This window comes from Gopherus evgoodei, chromosome 11 (assembly GCF_007399415.2).
Source record: "Gopherus evgoodei ecotype Sinaloan lineage chromosome 11, rGopEvg1_v1.p, whole genome shotgun sequence".
NCBI classification, from domain to species: Eukaryota; Metazoa; Chordata; order Testudines; family Testudinidae; genus Gopherus; species Gopherus evgoodei.
In genome coordinates this window covers 64,201,651-64,226,329 of record NC_044332.1, presented here as the reverse complement: position 1 = coordinate 64,226,329, position 24,679 = coordinate 64,201,651, and the positions used below count along the sequence as shown (strand labels likewise).

At 38.0% G+C, this 24,679-nt stretch overlaps 1 protein-coding gene across 8 annotated transcripts in view; it reads left to right on the top strand.

Annotated features, from left to right (window-relative positions):
• Positions 1-229: 229 nt before the first annotated feature.
• SLC35F5 (solute carrier family 35 member F5) overlaps positions 230-24,679 on the top strand; it is a 46,210-nt gene continuing 21,760 nt past the window's right edge. For 2 of the 8 annotated variants that reach the window (XM_030580981.1, XM_030580982.1), the window contains exons 1-12: positions 230-346; positions 1,735-1,803; positions 3,585-3,657; positions 7,941-8,023; positions 8,460-8,552; positions 11,122-11,266; positions 12,260-12,403; positions 16,795-16,857; positions 17,871-17,952; positions 19,243-19,433; positions 21,334-21,415; positions 23,062-23,149. In XM_030580981.1, the coding sequence (XP_030436841.1) occupies positions 8,506-8,552; positions 11,122-11,266; positions 12,260-12,403; positions 16,795-16,857; positions 17,871-17,952; positions 19,243-19,433; positions 21,334-21,415; positions 23,062-23,149 (842 nt within the window). In that variant the 5' untranslated portion in view covers positions 230-346; positions 1,735-1,803; positions 3,585-3,657; positions 7,941-8,023; positions 8,460-8,505. Of the gene's footprint in view, positions 347-487; positions 777-851; positions 995-1,734; positions 1,804-3,584; positions 3,658-4,157; positions 4,328-7,940; positions 8,024-8,459; positions 8,553-11,121; positions 11,267-12,259; positions 12,404-16,794; positions 16,858-17,870; positions 17,953-19,242; positions 19,434-21,333; positions 21,416-23,061; positions 23,150-24,679 lie in introns of those variants that run through there. The other 6 variants (XM_030580975.1, XM_030580979.1, XM_030580974.1 and 3 more) reach the window with 6 other exon arrangements.

Below are 24,679 nucleotides of genomic sequence, written 5' to 3'. Positions count from 1 at the left end.
TGACGCGTTCCCCTCCTCAGCTCCCTTCCCCACCACACACCCTTCGCTCGCCAGCCGCGCCCCTTCCGCCTTCTCCTCCCCGCCCACTTCCGCTCCTGCCCCACCCGTCGCCAGCCCCGCCTCTCTCCGCCGCCTCTGCGTCTCTGGGAGCGGCAGCAGGACGGCGAGTGGCTCTCCGAGCAGATCGATGGAGGCCCGGCGTGGCTGGCCGGTGGGGGGCGCTGGCTCTCGCTCGCTGGCTCTGGGATGGATTTTCCGCGGCCTAGCTGCGACTCCGGACCAGCCACCATCTTAGAGGAGAGGAGCGGGCTGGAGGGGCTCTGGGGCCGGGCCCTGCCGCACACAGGTACCGGCGACACCCGAGCAAGGGCTTCCGGCCCTGAACCCAACGGTGAACCGATGCCCCGTCTAAACCCTGGTCTGGAGTGTCAGTGGGGAAGGGACCAGCCTCGCCGTCCTCTCGCCCCCCCCCCCCGTCCATGAGTGAGGGGGGCGGTGCCCAGCATGCCCCGTGGTTGTGTGGGGAGTTGGTCGCCTTCCCCTGATCGGCCTCCCTTTCCGGGGGGAGACTCGTTACCTTTGGGGGGGGACCCCTTCCTTCTGCCCGGTATCCACTGGCTGGGGGCTTAGCTTCCCCTGCACACCCACTGGGGGCTGCTGTCTCCTCTCCCCTCCCTCATCACCAGGGTGGGGTGGGAAATGGGGGCCCGTCTCTTTCTCTCTCGCCACTCTCAGAGTGGGAGTGCGTCTGCCACCTCCATCCCCAGAGCAGCGAGGTGTGTGTTGGGGGGGGGAGGTGCCTGGCTCTTCCTTTGCCTCCCGACTGTGGAGTGGGGGTTTGGCGGGGAGGGTCTCCTGCTTGTTTTCCCCCATCCCTAGAGTGAGTGGGTGGAGGGGGAAGGGAACAGAACCCAACCCCTAAACTGGAAGCCTCTCTCTAGAAATGCAGCGTTGTGCCTGTTCCCGAAGGTGTAAGGCTTCCCCAGTTACGAGGGTGAGGAGTACTTTGTGCTGGACTTGATCTCACCATTGCTCTGTAGTTGTCTACCCCACTGCAGTTTAGTTTCTTTTGATCTCTTATTAGGCAGGATTGAACAGATGATATCCAAGAAATGATTACATGCGTCTGATAATTCAGTAGTCGATATTCTTCGTGTGTGTGTATTAAATGCATGATCCAGCATGTTATTAGGGGGCACCATTGCTCAGATGAGAGGTAAAAGTGAGGTCCTGAGCAGTTATTAAAGGTTCCCTAGTACTTTTCACAAGTATGGGTGAGAGCGCCTGATGTTTGGGCCAAATTCCATTTGGGTAATTTATGTTCTTCCTAACTAAAATTTCTCTGTATTAATTTTATATTGTACATGTCATATCCAAAACTGTTGTGTAATGTTACCAGTTGTCTATTTTGCCACAAAAGCGTCTTCCCTTCAGTGATGGGTGAAGTGAAATGTGTGTAAGGTTTGTCAGTTAAAGACAGTATAAAGTTTTAGGATTCTTCTAGATGGAAGATGCTAACTAGACATAAGTTTTCTGTGTGATCTCTTCCCAATGCTTAAAGTTATGGAGTTCATGGTTGGTTATTCCGGTAATTGTCAGTTAATGGTGTGTTTAATTATGTAATATGCCATTTCTTTTCACACTTGCAAATTACAATATAGCTGCAAATTTATGCTTCTGACACTTGTATGAGAATTTAGATTTTTTTTTTCAAGTATTCCTCTTGTTCTTTAGATACTGGGAACCAGCTCTACTATTATTTATATACGGAACATTTTGATGTCATGGAGGTACTGTTTTCAAGTGAGTATTGCCTGTTGTTGGACTCCAGGTGTTTCATGAGATAAAATAATTGAGCTTATTTTAACTAATTCAAAACAAAGTGTTTCCTGTGCATATTTTGGTCATCTGTTTTTTTTAATTAATTTTTATTTGGGCAGGTGTGGTAGACTAGTGGCAATACTCAGCACCAGCATGTGAGACTTGAGTTCAGTTACCTGTGCTTTGCTTCATGATCTGGAGATTTTTGCAGAGGAATCTACTCTTTTTATGGAGTGTTCTTTTGAGTAAGGACTGTGGGATTAGGTCTTTAGTGATTGCAAAAGCAGCAAAGAGTCCTGTGGCACCTTATAGACTAACAGATGTTAGTATCTCTCAGAAACTGTCCCACCCTTCTGATTTAAAGATTGCCATTGTCTTTGAAGGAAGTCCTCCACACTCACTATCCTCTGTAGTATGATGATCAACTGTTATGGATGTGAATTCTTAGGGTAATAGAAACAAAGAAAGAACAACAAATAAAACCTGTATTTTTTTTTTAAATATTTTCACAAAATGCACCGGTTTTTTTGCTTCTGATTTTGTGCCAGCAAATGAAAAACTGTGAGACATGAGTTAGTCAATACAAAGACTGACCATTTCTATATAACCTCCCTGAGGTTGTTACCCTCATATTTTTTATACGTTTGTCCTAGCTATCTAATAGGTATTTCTTAAATTAGAAGGATGGTAGTAAAATGGTTAATCAATCCACTTCTATTCATTGTCTGATTGTAGCTAAAACTTAATTTCTGTGTCTTCATCCTACCATATGACCCACATACTTCACAGGTGTGAGTGAAATTAGAATCCACTGAAGTCAATATAATTCAAGTCTCTTTTGGCACATGCCCTTATGAGAACAGGCAGTGTTCAATTAGTAGGTACATTTTTTGTTTTCATGTTGGTCCACATTGTGGTGTGGTTGCAAAACTGTGAAGACCGAAAAAAATTCCATCTGTTGTGATTGAGCTGCTGTTCAGGTGCCTTTGTCATTGACTAGCTTTTACATAGAATGCCTGTAGTATATACACTGGTTTGCCAATTTTTGTGTTCATAAAGAGGCTTCTCTTATGATCAACAAGCTATTTGATTTCTTCATATTCTCACAGATCTCATATTGTTCTGTCTTCACTATTAAATTGTATTATAAATTGAAAATGGTAATAATCTGTAGAGAAACGTGATGCTAGTGTGGCTTTGCTGTCAGAGATGATGGGACTTCTTGCAATTGAAATGACACTTGCAGGATTACACATACTTACTACCCTTCTAAATACACTTTTGGCATATGTTTCTTAGTAAAAACGGTGTTCTATCTTTTGTGAATTAACATAAGGCCATTCCAGCCCATTGATCCAAATGTAGGTAGCCAAGTGAAAATACATTTGAGACAATTTTAAATGTCCAGGGGACGGGGTAGTATCTTTTATTGGACCAACTTCTGCTTGAAAGTTTGTCTTTCTCACCAACAGAAGATGGTCCAATAAAAGATACCTCACCCACCTTCTTTCTCTAATATCCTGGGGCTGATGTGGCTACAACACCACTAGCTTGCAATGCTTGTATTGCAGCATACAATAAGGGCATTTATGTCTGGGAATATCAACTGTTTATACAGAGTATCTCTACCTAAAATTAAGTGATCTAGAATAGTTTAAGGTGGGGGGGTGAGGATAGACACCACTGAGTTGGGATTTTCACTCTTCACAAGGTATTGGAAACAGGGTGTTTTTAAATTTTCATTCCTTTTTGGCTCTCTGCAGAAGGCCTGCACGTAACTGGCTGAAAAAAATCACTCCGCAAGATGACAGTCTCAGCCCTAATATGGTCTAAATGGTAAGGAAAACTATTTTGTGTCTAGTCTACTATCAGCCTCTGTTGAAAAGTGTTTATTAACAAAGGTGGTTCTGAAGCATATTTAACTCTTATCGTAAAGATGACACATAAAGGAATTCTGATTTTTGTGGTTGCTGTTGCAGAGAAAGGTATTAATGATCCAATGTCTGGAAGTTGAAGCTAGACAAATTCAGACTGGAAATAAGGTGTATATTTTTAACAGTGAGAATAATTGGAATTACTTACCAAGAGTCATGGTGGATTCTCTGTCACTGGACATTTTTAAAATTGAGATTGGATGTTTTTCCAAAAGAGATGCTCCAGGAATTATTTTGGGGAAGCTCAGTGACCTGTGTTATACATAGATGATCACAGTGGTCCCTTCTGGCCTTGAAATCTAGAAATATGTCTTAGACAAGCAGTATATTTTGCCCCAGATAATTAAGACAAGGGACATTCAGCACAATTTTGAAGTATATCTTTTGTTTAATTGCTTTCAGGTTTAAAAAAACAAACAAAAACCATCTGATCTGTTGCATGCTGCCACCTCCATCTCACAATGTGTATACACCACAGGAGCCTGCACATAGTAGGGCAGGAGTGTCAGACACATTCTATGAGAGGGCTGCACTACATATTTAATCTTTGTTCTTGGCCCTGATGTGAAAAGGTAGGATGATAAATTGTCCTCAATCCCCAGTGGATTTCCCACTGATGATAATAGACACCTGAATAGAGTTGTAAGTGCTCAGAACCTTGTAGGAATCCAGCCCAAAGGCAGGTTTGCGCAGTGATAGAGGATAGAATATGGTCCTTATGCAGTAACTAAATTGTTAGCTCAAATTCTGCACTGTATTGCATGGGGTACAACTCCTATACACTTAAATGAGAGCTAAGCCTCTATAACTGTGAACAGAATCTACCCTTAGAAATGTAAACTGTTGCATTCAGCTTCAGTGGGTTGTGGATGGAAATGATGGAGGGCAGTTTTGGGACCAGTGTCTGTTTTCCCCCTCTATTTGGTCACTGGTGTGGTCAGTTACATTTACTGCTATTGTGCGTGTAAATCAGATAAGCATAAAACTGCACCTACATTATTTAGCTTTAAAGTAGTAGAGTTATCATCCCAGCTGTATAAATCAGACAGTTCGTACCTCTCAAATTTATTTAAGGGGTCCGTCTACAGTGCAGATCGAGGGTGAATTCTCATCTTGGGTAGATGTACATGCATTAGTGTTGCAGCGATGGCATGGGTGGTGACTCGGGTTAGCTGCTTGGTTGGCTAGCTAGAACTATCACCTCTGTCATTATGGCCTCACTGCTATTTTTGGCATGCCAGCTCAAGCAGAGCTGGGGTGTTTACATCTGCCTGAACTGGGAATTACACCTCCCAGCTGCAGTGTAGACATAGACTTAGATAGTATGTCAAGTCATATTCTACAGAGTCTGACTTTGTTATGCGTCTGGAAAAGTACTTAAGATGGGCAAGATGTTTGATACCACTAGTATAGGTTAAGGTAGTTCCTGTGTATGTGTGTAATTTTTTTTAAACTTTTAAAAAGATTTTTCTTTCTGAAGTGCTAGCCCCTGTCTGCAACAGGGTTGCATAGTAAATGTAAAGAGACCAGCGAGTATTGTGTGCGTGCTAGGTCACTGTGGGTAGCAGCCTACAGTGGATCTGAACTCTCTGACCTCCAGAATGAATAAACAAATGATAAGCTTTTCATCTTCAAAGTATGCTGCAAGTGCCCCTGAGCCTGGCTTATTAGTCATTCAGCATATGTTCCATGTCTTATTCCTGGAGGAATTCTGTGCCAAAAAATTAAAAATTCTGTGCACAATATTTTAAAATCTGCATATTTTATTTATCAAAATTACACAATATAATCACAACAGTTTCAATTATTTTGGTATTTTATTTCAAAATACCTGTCAGCAAGTGTGTCTGTAACAGTACACAGAACAGAAAAGATTCAGGAAATATTTTTGACAAATAGATTCCTTACTGAACATACTAATACAGAAAGTTCCCAGAGAGTATTTATCAGTGGTTCAGAGTCATGCTGGAAGGGCATGATGAGTGTGGTCCCGCAAGGATCAGTTCTGGGTCTGGTTCTGTTCAATATCTTCATCAATGATTTAGATAATAGCATAGAGAATACACTTATAAAGTTTGCGGACAATACCAAGCTGGGAGGTGTTGCAAGTGCTTTGAGGGATAGGATTAAAATTCAGACTATTTCTCCAGTTTGTCGAGATCATTTTGAAGTAAATAGGATGAAATTTAATAAGGACAAATGCAAAGTACTCCATTTAGGAAGGCACAATCAGCTGCACACATACAAAATGGGAAATGACTGCCTCGGAAGTAGTACTGTGGAAAGGGATCTGGGGTCTTAGTGGACCGCAAGCTAAATATGAGTCATGAGAGTAGCACTGTTGTTTAAAAAAAAAAAAAAAAAAAAAAAGTGAACATCATTCTGGGATGTATTAGCAGGAGTGTTGTAAGCAAGACATGAGAAGTAATTCTACTGCACTCTGAATATTCCTCAGCTGGAGTATTGTGTCCATTTCTGGGTGCCACATTTCAGGAAGGATGTGGACAAATTGGAGAGAGTCCAGAGAAGAGCGACAAAAATAATGAAAGGTCTAGAAAACATGACCTATGAGGGAAAACTGAAAAAATTGAGTTTGTTTAGTCTGGAAAAGAGAAGACTGAGAGGGGACATTATAACAGTTTTCAAGTATGTAAAAGGTTATTACAAGGAGAGGAAAGAAAAATTGTTTTTCTTAACCTCTGAGGATAGAACAAGAAGCAACGGGCTTAAATTGCAACAAAGGAGGTTTAGGTTGGACATTAGGAAAAACTTTCTGTCAGAGTGGTTAAGCACTGGAATAAATCGCCTAGGGAGGTTGTGGAATCTCCATCATTGGAGATTTTTAAGAGCAGGTTAGACTAACGCCTGTCAGGAATGGTCTAGATAATTCTTAGTCCTGCCACCAGTGCAAAGGACTGGATTAGATAACCTCTTGAGGTCCCTTCCAGTTCTGATTCACATTTGCAGGAGATAATGTTGCCACCTTCTTTTTACAATGTCATTTGAAAGTGAGAACAGGAGTTCTCATGGCACTGTTGTAGCTGGCGTTGCAAGATATTTACGCTGCAGATGCTCTAAAGATTCATATGTCCCTTTGTACGTCCATGCTGATGATGGGTTCTGCTCAATATAAAGCCAAAGAAGTGCGGACTGATGCATGTTCATTTTCATTATCTGAGTCAGATGCCACCAGCAAAGGGTTAATTTTCTTTTTTGGTGGTTTAGGTTCTGTAGTTTTTGCATTGGAGTGTTACTCTTTTCAGACTCCTGAAAGCATGCTCCACACCCGTCCTTCTTAGATTTAGGAAGGCACTTTGGATTCTTAAACCTTGGGTCCAGTGCTTTAGCTATCTTTAGAAATGTCACATTAGTACCTGCTTTGTGTTTTGTCAAATCTGCAGTGAAAGTGTTCTTAAAATGAACAATTGCTGGGTCATCAACCGAGACTGCTATAACATGAAATATATGGCAGAATGCGGGTAAAACAGAGCAGGGGACATACAATTCCCCCCCAAGGTGTTCAGTCACACGTGTAACACATTATTTTTTTAACGAGCGTCATCAGTATGGGGGGGGTAGGGCAGGGATTGTTAGGGAGTTGGGGACCCTGTCCCATTCAGTGTCTGTGTCCCTACACCTCCACTCAACCACTTGTCTTCTCTCTGACCCCATGTGTACCCTCTCTCAACCACCCTCTGTCACCATGTGACCCACTCCCATTCAGCCCCCACCCCAGTCTGTCCTTCCACTGGCCCTTCTGAACCCGTCTGTGACTCTCCCATGTGACTCCCATTCATCCCCTTTGCAGTATAACAGGGGTCAGCAACCTTTCAGAAGTGCTGTGCCAAGTCTTCACTTATTCACTCTAATTTGAGGTTTCACATACCAGTCGTACATTTTAACCTTTTTGGAAGGTCTCTTTCTATAAGTCTATAATATATAACTAAACTAAACTATCGTTGTATGTATAGTAAATACGTTTTTTAAAATGTTTAAGAATCTCCATTTAAAATTAAATTAAAATGCAGAGCCCCCCAGACCGGTTGCCAGGACCCGGGCAATGTGAGTGCCATTGAAAATCAGCTTGTGTGCCACAGGTTGCCTACCACTGCAATATAATTTGTTTATTATTGAATGAACATGTATATGTTACACAGTATTTCAAATTTTATTTTTTTATTTTAGGAGACAGCTTTCATCTCTACAATGACAGCTTGAGGTCTATTAAAGTCCAAGCATTTATTTTGTTTTTAAAAATTACTGTGCAGGTATGTAAAATATAAATCTCGGTAATTATTTTCTCAATGTTCTTTTTTGTTTCAGCATGTTGTCAATGCGGGGAAACAAAATACTGCATATTTCCACTTCCTTTTTACAAATAGTCATGATTTAAAATCTATTTGCATATTGTGAAAGAATTGAAATAGTACAACAGTTTAAGATATCCAGAATCCTTATTTTCTCTTCACGTGCTTCGCATTCCATATTAAATTTTACAAACTTTAATATTGCTGTAATACATAGTGCTGTAAGATGTCTTTTATCGAAGCTTTAGAGAAGAATCATGGGTTTGATATTGAGGATCAGAACAAATACCCAGGACTCCGTCAACTTTCAGTCTAGTCAGTACTGCACCTGTCTTGAGTGCAAACTGAGATTTCATAATCACATTTTCCTATTAAGCATTTTTTTTTCTTGTTGCAGCGTGAAACACAGAAAACAAGAAACTGGCCATATAGGGGAAGTGGAGATGCTAAATACACACATTGCAGTCAAATGCTCAAGAAAACTGAAAAGATAAATATTTTTTCTCTAATTTCTTAGAGTTGTGGTGATCTTGGCTGTTACTTTTTAATAAGTATTGAAAAAACCCTTCAGACATAAGTAGTTTTGTAATTGGTATCACTTAAAATGACTAACCATGAGTAGAAAGCAGTATAATATGTATTAAAATTTATCCGTAAAATATAAACCAATTGAGATAACTTGTGATCTCTGAAATATTAGAAGAGTAACCTTAGGGGGAAATCTTGCCCTCCACTATTCTCTCCAGCAGATTTCAGATGCAGAAGTGGGTTAAGTCTGATATGGAAGAGTAGGGCAAGAGGTCAAGAGACTATCGGATGATCTGTACCAGCTGTGTGCTTTGGAGCAGTAGGGGGATCTGGGATGTGACTAGGCAGTGTGATGGCTGAGGGTCAGTGGCACCACCATTTAGTGGATTACTGGTTGTTCCTAACCTCAGCAAAGCAGGCGTGCAGGAGCCTTTAGGTTACAGTAGCCTTCAGACTGCAATAGAAGCTTGAGAGCCGCTCTTTCTTTTACTAGTCTTTCTTTTGCCCTGCTTCATTCTCAGCTAGCCCTCACCTGGAGATATCAACAGGGTCACAACTCCATCACTCCCCAGTCTTCAGACCTCTTTGGCTCAGAGAGCAGGAGACATCTCCCTTGGCTAGTGTCAACCTTCAGCCCTCTCTGGTCATGGCTCTCAGGCCTGCGCAAGTTTTGTAGGTGACCACCCAACTGCCTTCCTGCTATCAACAGCCTTATCTGGGTCCACTGCTTAGCTTGGGAACTCTCTCTAATCCCTCTTCCTGGGATATTGCCTCCCTCATTCAGCTTAGCTTTGCTCTTCTCCAGAGTGCTCTCTCTAGAATTTGGATTCTAAACTCCTCTTCCCTTTCGCTGTCACTTTTTTAAAACTTTCAGGAGCAACCCTGCCCTCCACATCACACCAAATTAGGCACACAACTGGACTTAAACGGGAGACGGGCCAGCTACCTTCTTACACTGTTTCTTTCAGCAAAGAAAGTTTATTCCAGAGTCAGGATTTGCTACGTAAAAGTTAATGAGTTAGTAGTTCAGTTCATTAAGGAATCCTTTTTATTTTAATAAATAGAAAGGAATTTTAAGTATTCCATGACTAAATCTCTTAAATAAATTTTTTCTAAGAATGTGTATGTAGAAGTGCAGTTAGAAGCGTAAAGCTTGCTAAATCAATATCTCTTGCCAAAGTCCACTGACGAGTACTTAACTTCTTTCTGGCAATAATAGTCTCAGGTATGAGACTTCTAACTTCCTGTTCAGAGTCTAAAGAAAACATTTCGTCACCCTAAACTGATATTTTTTAATCGTAAAACTTAAGGTCTTGCCGAATTTCAGGTCTACTGATGGGTAGTATTAGTGCCACATAAAAACGTAAATTTAGTTGCATAATAAACTTGAGTCCCCTTCTTTCACCTTGGTGAATGTATAAGTGTGTGTGTATTGCTGGCATGGTCAAGATAAGTCTTTGTTTGGAGTAAGACTAATGCAGGTTGTGATTTCAAAGGCATCTGTAGCAAGATATAGAAAAGTTGGGTTGATTTCACTCTCCCTGCACTTTAAAAGCCCTGTGTGATATTTTACAATATACCTTCTTCAGCTTCAGAAAAATTGTTAAAATAATGTTTCAAGTGCTTGACTGTGAAAACTAAAGTTAGGAATTTGCAGTGACAGCTTTGATCTGGCCATGCAATTTTTAATCCATTGCCATATATGTCCATCTGGTGCACTGAATGAGGCAGGGGTAGTGTGGGGAAAAAATAGTATGTGATCATATCATTAAAGATGTTACAATGATGCATATGCCCAGGGCAGCAGAAATAAATTTGCATGGACAGCTGTATATCTAGCATTTTCTGACTTGATTTTACAGCCTAAACAACATTTTTAATGCCCTTATTTGATCAGCATGCTCCTTCCTGTACATATGAGCAAGTATTACCATAGTTAAACATTTAAACCCTTTTATACTCTTGGTATTCTAGTAATTTGCTCATCTCTGCCTTATCCTTAAGTCCTGATAACGTAGATCTTGTCAGTACCAACTTGGGTAGGGACTTTTAAAATTGCCAGAGGTCCTCTGTGTGTTAACCTAAACTTGATGTCTTGAAATTTGTAGTAGACATGTCTGCGTGCTCTTCTGTTGATTTTTATTTTGTTTTAAATACATCTTTACATAAGTCATCTTAATGTCCTTTTATATGACATATCTAGCTGAAAGCTAGGACAGGTTCACGCTACCACTGAAGTTATCTAACTTACATCACTTGGGTATGAAAGACTCCCTTCTGAGCAATGCAGGGTACAGTGACCTAAATGCTATCCATACTGGCCCTATGTTGGCATGGAGCATCTTCCCCAGACATGCAGCTGGGCCAGTATAGTACTTCAAGTGTAGACCGGCCCCTAGTCTACAGTGGTTGTTTTGATAGCTAGGTACTCAGCATTCGTGCAGTATGAATAACTGATTTTTTATTTTATATTTATATATACTATATAGTCACTATCTATAATCTGTATTTTGTTCTGTATTGATGTTTAATAGGTTACAAATGGTGTGGGTTTTTATCATGAACCGAATGAGCTCCCAGTGCAGTTCCTCCACTCAGCGTAAGCGAATGGCTCTTGGAATTGTCATTCTTCTACTTGTTGATGTGATATGGGTTGCCTCCTCAGAACTCACTTCGGTAAGCATTGTTTCATGCTTCTTATTTTTAAATAAGGGGGGAGAATACTATTACATAGACATTTTTGAAGCTCTGATCACATTTATACAGAGTTTTACTTGACACTTTTTTTTTAATCTTAAAGAAGGGCGAAAAAAAATCAGAATCCTCCATGTGGCTGAACAGTGCTATGAGCCAGCATAATGCAAGAACTGTTTTAACTATGGAGGGTGTTGTTTAATCTAGAAATTGTCAGTATCTTGAACCAACAAGTATTTTTATTTTTTAGTTAGGGAGTCAAAACCTGATTTACGTATAATATTTGTTTAAAAAAAAAAAGCCACTATTACCACAGGGAGCAGGTAATCTGGTTATATCCTTAAAAATTAGTCTGTATAATGAACCTGTCATTCTAGCTTTACATTTTGGATTTTATGAAACTACTCCCAGTAGCTTGTTAGGGGAAATTATTATGGTTATATTGGTTCCCATACTGAAAAATAAGCAATGTTGCTGTTAATAGACTAAACTTAAAGATCACTGTTGCTTAACTGGTTTTTAAACAATTCCAGCTTGTTTACAAATGAAGATTGACTTAACACAGCTTTGAAACTTTACTATGAGGAAGAAAAATGCTGCTTTTAACCATCTTAATTTAAATGAAACAAGCACAGAAACAGTTTCCTTACCTTGTAAATATTTGTTTTAACTTTTCCTTTATTGTTTTAGTAGTTTATGTTTAACACAGTAATGTGCTGTATTTGTGGGGGTTTTTTTGTTTGTTTGTTTCCTTTGCTGCTGCCTGATTGTGTATTTCCGGTTCCAAATGAGGTGTATGGTTGACTAGTCAGTTCGTAGCTCTGGTGTTTGTAATTCTGAGATTCTATTGTATGTATTTTGGCTTCAAGACAAACCACTGGGCTGATTTGGACTTGAAAAGCACTGATTAATTGAGAAGTCACATGACTCATCAGTAATTATGAAGACTATAGCTATTTTATTTTCATTCTGCAGTATGTTTTTTCGAAGTACAAGAAGCCTTTTTTCAGTACCTTTGCAAAAACGTCCATGTTTGTTCTATACCTCTTGGGATTTATTGTTTGGAAACCATGGAGGCAACAGTGTACACGTGGGTTTCGTGGAAGGCATGCAGCTTTTGTAAGTATTTTTTAATTTAATAACCTAAATATACACAGTAATTCAAAGTTTAATAGGGGGTGGAATTAAGGGTTAGTGTATATTACTTTGCTGATAGATCTATTGGCAAATCCCCCTACTGGAGATGCCCATTATGCCAGCAAAAATTCTTTACCCAGCATAGTTAAGCCACCACCCTGAACATAATATAATTTTGACATTATAAGCTGCATCTACATGGGTTGTTTGTTTGTTTTTTTTGCTGTCATATCTATGTCAGTTAGAGGTTTGCTTTGTTTGTTTTTACCTCTCCTCCTTGTCTTCCCTGCCAACATAACTATGTTGGCAAAACTTTGTCATGTAGACCTGGCCTTACAATAACATAAGCTGAACTCCAGATGTTAAGTGAATCAAATACTGATTTCATTAAAGTACCATTACAAACTGAACAGACAGAAATAGTAATTGCAGGTTGTACAATTGAGTTTATACCTGGAATTAGTACTCTAACGTTATGATTTGTCACTTTTTTTATATTCAGTATCTTCAGATTAATTCTGAATAGCATGTTTAGAGAGACTAAAATCAGACACTTTTTTGAGATCGTGTTCAGGAACTTGGTAGAATGAGTTTTGGTTTTGTCACCAACTAAATGTATGTGTAGGGTTTTATGTTGTTAAACATGTTTGTAGACAAAGACTCTGCCCACATTATGATGCATATTCTACACTCAAAATTTGGTGTTTGATGTTAAATTCAGTGTCTAAAGACTTGAAACTCTCATGAGAGGCCTGGAACTAACATCATATTGCAGAGGCATAGAAGCAATTCCAGGGGAAATTCCAGAAAAGTAGGAAAGTGATAATATTGTGCCAGTATTCAAAAAAAGCAGGCAGAATCATCTGGGTAACTAATGTGTCTATTAGCCTGACATCAATCCCAGGCAAAACAATGTGAAAGTAATACAGGATTCAACGGATAAAGAATTAACAGATATGAATATAATTAGTGCTAGTGAATATGGTTTTGTGGAAAATAGGTCTTGTCAACCCTGATTTGATTCTTTGAGATGACAGATGTGGTTAATAAAGGTAACAGCATAGATGTAAAGTACTTAACTTTTGCAAGGTGTTTGACTTATTATTGTGCAACATTCTGATTAAAAACAACTGTACTATAGCAAGAGAGCACACATTAAAGAGATTAAGAACTACTAACTGATCTCTCAAAGTAGTTGTCAGTGGAGAATCATCTTTGAATGGAGTTGCTTTTAGTGGGGTGCTGCAAGGTTTGGCACTAGGTGTGACATTATTCAATGTTGTTTTCAATCATCTGGAAGTAAATATAAAATCACTGGTAATAAAATTTGTGGATGACACAAAGATTGGCAGAGTGGTAGATAATGAGGAGGACAAAGCAGTGATACCTATTGATCTGGACGGCTTGGTAACCTGGGCCTGCTCCAAAAAAATGTTTTTGAATATGGCCAGATGCAAAATTACGCACTTAAGAAAAAGAAACACAGTCCATAACCTACAAACAGTGATTCTGAAAAGGATTTAAGGGACATAGTGGACAAGCAACTGAACATGTGCTCCATATGCAATTCACATGAGATCTTTTTGCCAGATCCATGGCTGTAGGAATAGTGAAGTGACTTTACCTCTGTATACAGTGTTGGTGAGTCCTAAACAGGAATACTACATACCATTCTGGTATCAACATTTTAACATGTTTAAAAACTATAGAATGCTCAGAAACAAGCCACAAAAGTGCAATGAGAGCTGGAAGAAGTGCCTTGTTTAAAAATATTGATCTATTTAGTTTATTGAGAGGAAGATTGAGAGGTAATTTGACTATGGTGTCTAAGTACTTTCTTGGGGAGAAAATACTGGGTTTGAAAAGGCTCTTCAATCTAGTGGAGAAAGGCATAATAAGAACCAATAGTTGAAGCCAGATAAATTCATTTTTAACAATGGGTGTGATTGACTATTGGAACAAACTGCCAAGGACTATTGTGAATTGTTCATCTCTTGATGTTCTTCATATCATGACTGGATGCCTTTGTCGAAGATACGCTTTAGTTCACTGCAAGTTAGTGGACTTAATGTGGCAGTAACTGACCTTTGATACACAGTACATCTGACCAGATGATTTAATGATCCTTTCTTGCCTTATAATCTATGAATGAAGTAAAAATAGTGCATAAGTCTCTCACAGGTGATGTAAACTTGAAGAGTAGGATTTGGTGGAATAGTGCAGATCAGGGTAGATCCATTGGTGGGCTGAGAGACGTTTTGTTTATGTTGACCAAACGCAGGCACAGCCCCCTGCAGCTCCCAGTGGCCGTGTTCCAAATGTTGCTGACCCCTGGTGTAGATCTAGCTAGGCTTTCTAAGCTAACCAGGTCATTCTTCACTTCTGAGTATAAAGTCTATCATATCTTCAAGTGTAAATTAATTCCCAAGCAACTAGATCCTTTCTACACATTATTAAAATGAGTGATGAAAAATGGTTACAGTATACTGAGCATATTTCAAAAAAAGCCCCAGAAAGCAAAAGATGTAAAAACTTTCGAATGTTGTTCACCAATTTTTTAAAACCATAAAAAGCCCCAAAAGACATTTCTCAGACACAATGGAACGTATCATTCTCCTAACTAACAAAAATCTATTGCATTTCTCTCTGGTCCCTCCCTGTATCTAAGAGGAAACAGCCAGAAAGACAGAAGATATACATGATGTGATTGAAACACTATCATTGGCAGATAACTCTGAAACTTTAGAAAATAATGGTGATCTTGAAGGTGGATAGTGTTCAGAATTCTGTATGTTGAGGATGGATTCTCCTAAACAAAATAAGTCAATGCAGTTATTTAATTATTACTACCATAATACATTTAGTATTACTCATTGCATTCACTGACACTAGGTACTACTTCAAAGGTGAAATTGAAAAAGGAAGATTTGCCTATTTCCGCTATTTATTTTTTATCACAACTGCATCTAAAATGATAGTACCATAGAGTAACCACTATATTTTTTGCTCAAACATGAGAATTCAAGAATAGTTCAGAAGGAAGACAGACAGTCTTTAAGAAAGAAGTATGAAATAAAGTTTACTAACCTGAAGATCCTGCATGTTCAGACATGTTTCTTTCATCATCTTCAATGCAGCTTCCTTCTGAGAAGGAACACTTCTCATGGTGTCGTTTCATTCGGGCAACCAGGCCTTGCATTTCTTTGTGGCACTGTTTGCATTTTGCACGCACAGGAAGAGGAACTTATTAAAATATTCCCAAACTGGATCTTTTTTATGACCTGCTGCCATTTTAGGTTTTCCCTTCTAGTGAGATAATGGTATGGCATATCTCAAATTAATGAAGGCTACACTTGGAAGGACCTCAAGGCTTCTGGAATATGCTGCTCAAACAGTTTCACTTCTGTTTCTGCTGCCTGTCCCTCCCTTCTCACATTTATCTCCAGACTTCTTCTCCTTGTCCAGATCTATTGCACGCCCAACAATCTTCGATTCATTGAGCTTTTTGAAACTTTACACTTTTAGAGAGGAGTAAGGGATTGACTCTGTACACAAATTTGCAAAACCAAACCATTTTTCTTGTTAACAAGCATGTTATCTCTGGAGACACAAATCCAGTTTGAGAACTGCAAATATAAGCATCTCTGCTGGTACTGTATTTTGAGTGTAGACTGAGCTCTGAGTCCCACTGGGTAAATAGAAAGATTAATCTAAATAATCTGTATAGAAACCCCTGGAGCCCCATAAGACTGGGTTTCTAATCAATGAACTATTGGAACTCATTTACAAAATTTTTCTTAAACATTAGATGAATATGTTGTCTCATACTATAGAATTGGAATTTATAATCCCTATTCCATGATGAGATACCCATGAGCTATAACGTATCTTAATAGGTTTTTCCCTCAGAAAGCATTTTATCAAAAAATCTGATTTAAATAAAAATCCAACAGTTTTTTTTAAGTCATTGATTTTTATCTACCCTGCTTGTTACTAAAAGCTATACTATTAGACATTTGACTGTTTTAAAACAATGCTTTGTGCACCAACTTTAACCAACCTAATGTATTTATAGACATTAAATTCAATAATTCCTTCAGCATTTCTTATAAGAAACAGTTATATATAGATTATGGGTTAAGCCGGTAGGGAATTGCTTTTATAGAGCTCTTTGCAGAACAAGACCTAGTTTTGCTGTTGCTGATCTTCTCTGTTGGCTTGTAAAATACTAATCAACTTTATAGTTATTTTTCCTTTTCAGTATTTTGTGACTAAACTATGGTAGACTACAATGTAAACATTTTTTACTTAGCATTTTATATTAAAATTTTACAATGACTTGTTAGAATTTTAAATGTAAAATCTCTAATTAGTTTGCAGATGCTGAAGGTTATTTTGCTGCTTGTACAACAGATAACACTGTAAACAGTTCTTTGGTAAGTCCTTTAATTTTTTTGTATGATTAAGACACCCCTATGTCCATTATTTCCATCCTGTACACTTAAATTTGCAGGCATTCAGGAAATAAGATTAGTTACATTTCTTCTTTAATCAAAATGACTGAAAAGCATTTGGTTAAAATGGCAGTAATGTGTCATGCAAGAAATCTTGCTACTCACAGTGGGAGATGTGAGATCTCTCTGAAATAAAACATTTAATTGAATTTAGATTGGACTATGAAAGAAATATCAGTGTGTCATACAAGGGATACATTCCCAGGTTCAGCTCAATTTTTGCAAAGCAAAATGTGGAGAGCCAGTGATAAATCCAAAAAGCCTTCAAATCCAAGGCTGTGCAACAGTGATTCAGCTGGAGGTGAACACATTAACATAGCATGATCCCATCTTACAACTTGAAAGAGAAATGGACTGTCATCTTTCCTCCTCTGAAATAAACTACATAGTGATTTTTGTCAGTCTTCATTTTTAAATCTTGTTGGGACCTGCATGCTAGTTGTTATATTTGGACTGGTCTAAAATATTAACTTGTTAGAAGCTTTTAAAAAAAAAAAGATTTACTTATTGGATTTAAAATACATCTCTACCCCAGTATAACGCAACTCGATATAACACGAATTCGGATATAATGCAGTAAAGCAGTGCTCCGGGGGACTGCGCACTCCAGCGGATCAAAGCAAGTTCAATATAACGCGGTTTCACCTATAACGCAGTAAAAATTTTTGGCTCCTGAGGACAGCGTTATATCGGGGGAGAGGTGTATATTCTAAAATAGATTGGTCATGTATTTTTATATATGTACTAGGAAGTGATATATCTTAGTAGTAGTGAAGAGACTTGGTGATACTGCTTAAAAATTCTGACTGTCTTGCTATTCTATAGAACTTGTTTTTCCTTTAGTATTTTGTTTCCAGGTATCCTAAGATAACAGTTTTGCTAACAGTTTCAATGTCTGTTTAACTGCATATGCTACTTGTCCTGCTGCATTTCAGAGTGAACCTTTGTATGTTCCTGTAAAGTTTCATGACTTACCAAGTGAAAAGAGTGGCAGTGCTAATAGTGATGCTGAAAAAAGTGAGTAAAGACTTCAGAATTTCAAAATGCTCTTTGGTAGAGGGACTATTATCTGTATTGCCCCTGTTGTGGTTGCAGAGCCAGCTCCACCACTATCCTGTTCCTGGTCTCTGTGAGCAAATCCCCTCTGGTGTCTAGCCTCATTCCTGTGCCTTTCCTGGGGTGGAATTCTGAGATTCCCACCCACACACTTTTTTAGAGTTGGTCTAAACTTAAACGTTAGGTTAACAGCTACATTGGTCGGGGTTTAAAAAACAACAACATTTTAATGGATAGCTGTGCGTATTGTCAGCTACCACAGTATTAGGTACTATAGAAAAACCTGAGACGTTATAATTAGTATTGTTTATTAAATGAAAACAAAAACAATAACTCTTGTTTGTATATAAAAGTTACCTGTCTGATGTAACTATTAGATTCTTTGACCCACTCTCCAAACCTGAAAAATCCTTCAGATTCCTACTGAAACTTCAAAGATCTGTGTAACTCTCCTACCCTCAGAATGCTGTATTGCAACAATCCTTTTCTTACAGTTTAGCATAACTGTATGGGGTACTTTTTTTTCCTGAGAGACACTAGCCAGACTCTTCAACAACACAAGATAGTTCCTCTTGCCTAGGAACTGTTTTTGTTGCCTCTGTAGCCGTGCTTGTCTAAATAGCAAGACATCAAGTGAAATCCTGGCCCCAGGGTGAAGTCATTGACTTCAGAGGGGCCAGGGCACCATCACAGAACTGGAAAATGGAAGTTCAACTCATTATCACTCTGTCACTGAGCTAATTTTTTTGTTAATTTAACCACTATTTGTGTTGTGGAATCTTTTATCAGTTTAAATTGGTACAGGCAACACTGTAAGATAAAAAACATAACTTTAATTTTCCCATGCATGCAAATTCATGCAGCTTTTAACATCTGATGTTAATTTCTTTAAAACAAAATTATTAGAATGTGAACTATCGAGCATTTTTTAAAATACAGTGTGCATACAAAGTAGAGGGAGAAATAAAGTAACAGGTGTCATTGTCGAGTTTCAAAGGAGTTACTCTGAACAAACCATAATAATTTAAAACAATTATGAGATCCTTTTTCATTAGTACCCTATCAAGTGGTATAAATACTATTTTGTTAGAAAAAGAATTAAAGCAAATCTTTTGTTTGAGGGAGAAGCTTCATGTCATGATTTGTGAACTGCTGTAATCAATGGGATCAAACATCACTTTTTTTTTTTTCTTTTCTGTGTAATAGCATGAAAAGTTGAATGACATGTGCCACTTTTTTTTTTTCCTTAAGCTCCCAAAAAGCCTCGAGTAAGGTTCAGTAATGTTATGGAGATTCGACAACTTCCATCAAGCCATGCATTGGAAGCAAAGTTGTCTCGCATGTCATATCCAACTGTTAAGGAGCAGGAATCAATATTAAAAACTGTAGGGAAACTCACTGCAACTCAAGTAGCAAAAATCAGCTTTTTCTTTTGCTTTGTGGTATGTCCTTTGTTCTTTAAGAAAATTAAGTATAGCTACAAATATTGAACTGTTTTATATAACAATGAACTTGAACTTGTATTTAATGTTGGCGTGTGCTCTGTTTTTTTCAGTGTTTTTCTCATTTTATATGTGTGCTAAATACAGTTTAACCTCTCTTATCTGCACTTCCCTAAAACAGAACTCTGAACAGTACAATGTGTTTTCAGGCTTGCATTTAATTGTAGTTAAGGTTCTACTGCTGGCAGGGCCATTGTAAATTATGTCTTACTCCATTCTTCGGAATGGGTGTGGTAAGTCCCTGACTAGTCTTGCCCGGGCAGAAATCAAGGGTTACTTAAACACCAGCTGTTGTTTCTTCCTTGTATAGGGGAGTGGGGCCGGGCCCTGACTGTACCCATATCTTTGTGGCTATAGCATGTAGAACAGCCTTTCAGTCTGAGGGTGGAGGAGGAGAAAAGACCTATAAATGCAGCTGTTGCCCTGTTCTCTTTCTATGGAACCTCTTGAGTGCTGCCACCACATTGTGTCTCTCATCCTGTGGCATTATACACAGCCATGCAGTGATATGAAGATGTTTGGCTTGGGGCAGAGGATATCCTCAACTCTCCCCAGTGAGAATAGGTAGGGCTGCAAGATGTCTTTATCCTCATCAGCAGACTGTTCATCTTCACATACTTCTGCAGCTTTTCTCAATGTCACGGAAACACAGAGATGAGAGTGGCGTGTTTCCTAAGAGCCAAAACTGAAGAGGAGGGTAACATAGCAGTGGTGGCCCTTCTAACAGTGGCCCCACTGTACTGCTAGAGACATTTTATTTAAAATATGGTTAAGAGCAAGCCACACATAGCTCTTTGTACAGCAGGAGATACTTCATGGGTATAGTAGCTCAGGAGGTGGCTTTTAACTGGTGTACTGACCAGAGAAAAGTGATCTGGCTACTGGAATTTCTTCAGATGGATGCATATAGTGAGCGGATGTCCACAGAATTCAAAGGAAAACTAGTTGCATATGTACTTAAAAACTATGTGGAATAAGATTATTCTTTCCTTTCATTTACAAACATGAAATGATACTGCTCTTGCTTTTGCAGTTGCTACTAAAAGGTAGCTCGGCTATATCTGCTACTGCTGTATTTTTCTTCTTGGTCATCATTCAGAAAGTAAAATCTTTTTTGAAAGAATTTTTGGGAGAATGGTAGCTTCACTAAGAACATCTTTGGGATAACATTATTAATGAGCTTTTGCTCTCTAAATGATCTAATATTTACCATTTTACAAAATATTTACAAACATTTAATCCTCACAGAATGCCTGTTAGATAATTGATCTAGACACTGTATTATCTCTATTTTGGAGATGCTTGTTCGTTTATGTACTTAAGATGTTATAGGACCCCAGTATATCAATCACGTTAAATGGGGTTATAGTTAACTTAACCTTTTGAGATTTATGGAAATAAGTAGTTTCTCTCAGTTTTTGCAAACAGTTTAAAAATGATGACTTCAGACTAAAGTTGTTAGCTTTTTGGTTGTTGCTGACTTGCAGTTGCCATTTTCACTGATTATCTCTAATGTGTTGGGTTTTTTTAAAGTCTGCAGTAATTACTTTCTTGTAGATGCCCCTGAAACTGTTCATGTTGCCTGTTTTCACCTCTGCTACTTAATGCCTCTGCCTCTTCTTAATAACAATTAGAAATTGATATTGTTATTTAATAGACAAAAGGCTTGTGTGACAGCCTTGTTCTGATTGATTTTTGTGTGTACTGGTTCAAGTGATATCTCTGGTAAATATAAAAAAATCTAAAAATTGCAGGAGTTAATGCACAGGCAAAACAGACTGTTTTAATACCTTGTATGATTATCCATTTATTCATTTAAACTACTTTCCTTGTTCTGCAGTGGTTTTTGGCAAACTTCTCTTATCAAGAAGCACTCTTACATGCACAAGTTGCCATAGTTAATATCCTATCTTCAACCTCTGGTAAGATATGAAATGTGCATTATAAGAGCTGCTGAAATAGCTGTTTATAAATTAGAGCTCTTTGTTATGCCAGCACTATTTCATTAAATTGACTATTATGTGTATCTTTGAGAAGCGTAAAGTTTAAAAAACAAACATGATAGCTTAGAAGCATTCCGTATATTGTTGCAAATTATTTTACTATCTTTATGTCTTACGACTTTGCAACTTGCATTCTTTTGTCTTTATATAGCTCTGCAAGTACATTACATTTTTATAGTTAGGATACTTTTTGGACTCCACAGAAAGATGACCTTTTAGGTGGCAACTTATTCTTTAAAAAAAAAAGAAAATCCTTCACATACAGAAGAAATTGTTGTTTTAAAAGTGAGCTACTTTTCTTGGACACAGTGCCACACCTGAAATCGATGTGCAGTTTTTCCTTGTTTTTTTTTGTCTTTAAGTTGATCACTATTGCAGTTTCTATACACTTAAGTTTTAATTGGTATGAGAACAATAATAACATTTACAATGTAATTTTTTTTTAAAATGGGGAGCGGGACAGCAGTATACTCCCATAGGCTATATGTATTGAGTATTGTGGATGTGATCTGAACCAAATGGCACAGCTGCTGTGCTACAAAGAGCTGGTGATAATATGACAGGTCTGGGTTACAATAACCCAAAGAAGGGTGGGAGTGAAAGTCATTTCAATGGAGGCTCTTTTTTATACCCTGACGCTGGTCACTGGAGGCATTAAGGACATAATTCTAATGTTAGTTTTGTGAATTTTAGACTTGCAGATCTCCTTTTAAGGAAAAAAAATCTGCTTTTGAACTGAAAACAAAACAAAAATCTAGCACTCTTTCAAGTTTGCAACATAAAAACAAAGATTTATTTTACAGTGGTAAGTTTTGCAAGGGATGTCATAATTAGAACTAATCAATTCCACTGTTTGGAGGGCTGAGAAGAAATACCAAGCAACTGTGTTTTTAAGAAATAGTTACTCTCACCATTATAGTGTCTTAATTTAAAACTAGATGAGCTCTTTTTGTATCTCTCATATTACTGTTGACCCAAAAACCATAATTTATCCCTACTATGGACATCAACAAGTTCTCTAAATAGGTTTTTTTACATATTCAGTAAGACTGTCTAATTTTATCATAGCATGACAGACACTAATTGCTCCACAGTTCTGCTTTAACGTGTAATTAGACTTTCAAAACTTATACTTACATTTATCGCAACCCAAAAATAGTGCATTGCTTTAGTTATTGCTATTTAAAAAGCGTAGTTTCAATATACACTGGTTTTTGATATGAGCTGGGTTTTTTTTGTTTTTTTGTTTTTTTAAGACTTAACTGAGTTTATTTCCTTTGCATGTTTAAATTGCAATCTTCATTTTTGTTAAATGTATTTTTACTTGTCTGGGGCATAGATTTTGAATTTCAATTTAGACATTGTAAACACTTCAGCAGTACAAGAAAATTAAAGACAAACTGACATACTAATTCTGTTGCAATAATTCAGATTAAAAGTATGGAAACTAATCTGAAGTGATTAGACAACATTTAAAATAAATTGAGATAGTGGTAGTACAGTTTATTGAACAGATTAGTAATAAAGCTTGAAAAGATGTTACACCTTTTTATTTTCTCTTACAGGACTTTTTACCTTAATCTTAGCTGCAGTGTTTCCAAGTAACAGTGGAGACCGGTTTACCCTTTCCAAATTGTTAGCTGTCGTTTTAAGGTAGGATTATGAACTCTTAATCTCCAACACCCCTTCTCTGACCCTACCCCTAAAGAAGCTGGTAATTTTTTAAAGCTGTTTGAGATATGCTTCACCAAATAAATTGAACTGTTATATTAAGAGTAGCAGATCTTGGCAAGTTTTTTTTAAAGAAAATAAAATGTAGAAGAGTGCCTGTTTAAAATTTCACTTTTTTTGACAACTGCTCTGACCAGGAGTCTCCTCCCTCTAAATATAAACCTTTCTTTAATAGAATTCCCTATATGCTAGTTGCTAAAGACTAAGTAATTGAGTATTAGGTTTAAGACACTGCTGAAGCCTTGTGGTGTTACTAGTCTGCTCGGGAATGACTTGTTTTGCTGTATACTTTCACTTGAACCCATTTTTGGATCAGATGACTTTAGTGTGCAGTATTAGGGAGCTAATTTGAAGTTCACTTAATTTTGACTTTCTTTTTGATGTTTGTGTCTGAAAGTTGTGTGCATGATACTTGAGTAACTTCTAAATATTTAGATGGGTTAGGAAAAAAGATGCTGTGATATATGGGTAATCTGGTTAGTTTCAGTTTTCTGCTATCATTCAAAACTCTCAGCTGTCAGATTTTATAGATCTGCTCTGGGCTTTTTTTTTCTTCTCCACTATCCGTCAGTGGCGTTTTGGTCAAGTATATAGTGTATATACAAAAATGGTGATATGCTTCAGATTCTTTTGTTTTATTAGTCAGTCAAAGTGAATGTACTGCTCAACTGTAATGGGCAGGACATCTTTAAGCAATTACACTTCTAGCCCGATATAATACGACCCAATATAATACAAATTCGAATATAACACGGTAAAGCAGTGCTGGGGGGGGGGGCTGCACACATTGGCACATCAAAGCATGTTCAATATAACGCGGTTTCACCTATAATGCGGTAAGTTTTTTTGGCTCCCAAGGACAGCATTATGTCAGGGTAGAGGTGTATGTTTTAGTGGTCATTTAACCTAATTTAAGATATAAGCATAGCATTTCGTTATGAAATTATTAGATAGTAAATACTAACACATTTATCTTACTGATAGTTAATTTTAGATTTTGTTTTAATGCAGATGGAAAGCATTAGATGTTTAATGAAACTTAATATCGTGTGGAAGCAGGGAAAGAAAGAGAGGGTTTAAGTGCAGCCATTTAAGTGTCAGAGACAGAGCAACTGTTCTGTCAAGTCTTAGCCTGATACCGCGAGACCTGTAGAAGCAGGGCTCGTTTCAGAAGCGAGTGGAAAACAGCAGAATAGTCAGTGTGACCTAGCCTTGAGATAACAATGTTTGAGAAGAGAAAGTGAGAAAATACTGGAATAGATAGCAAATAGCCTAAATAAAATGCAGATGTTTAATTAATGCACATCATTTCTGACGTGTCAGCTTTGTTCTCACAAAGTCCTGATCCATAGTTCAAGGAAGGCAGTGCAAAGAATCACATTGATTTAACTGAGCTCTGGAGTAGGCCTTAAAGCACAGGTTTACCAAAAGCTGGGTTCAGTCTAATTACAG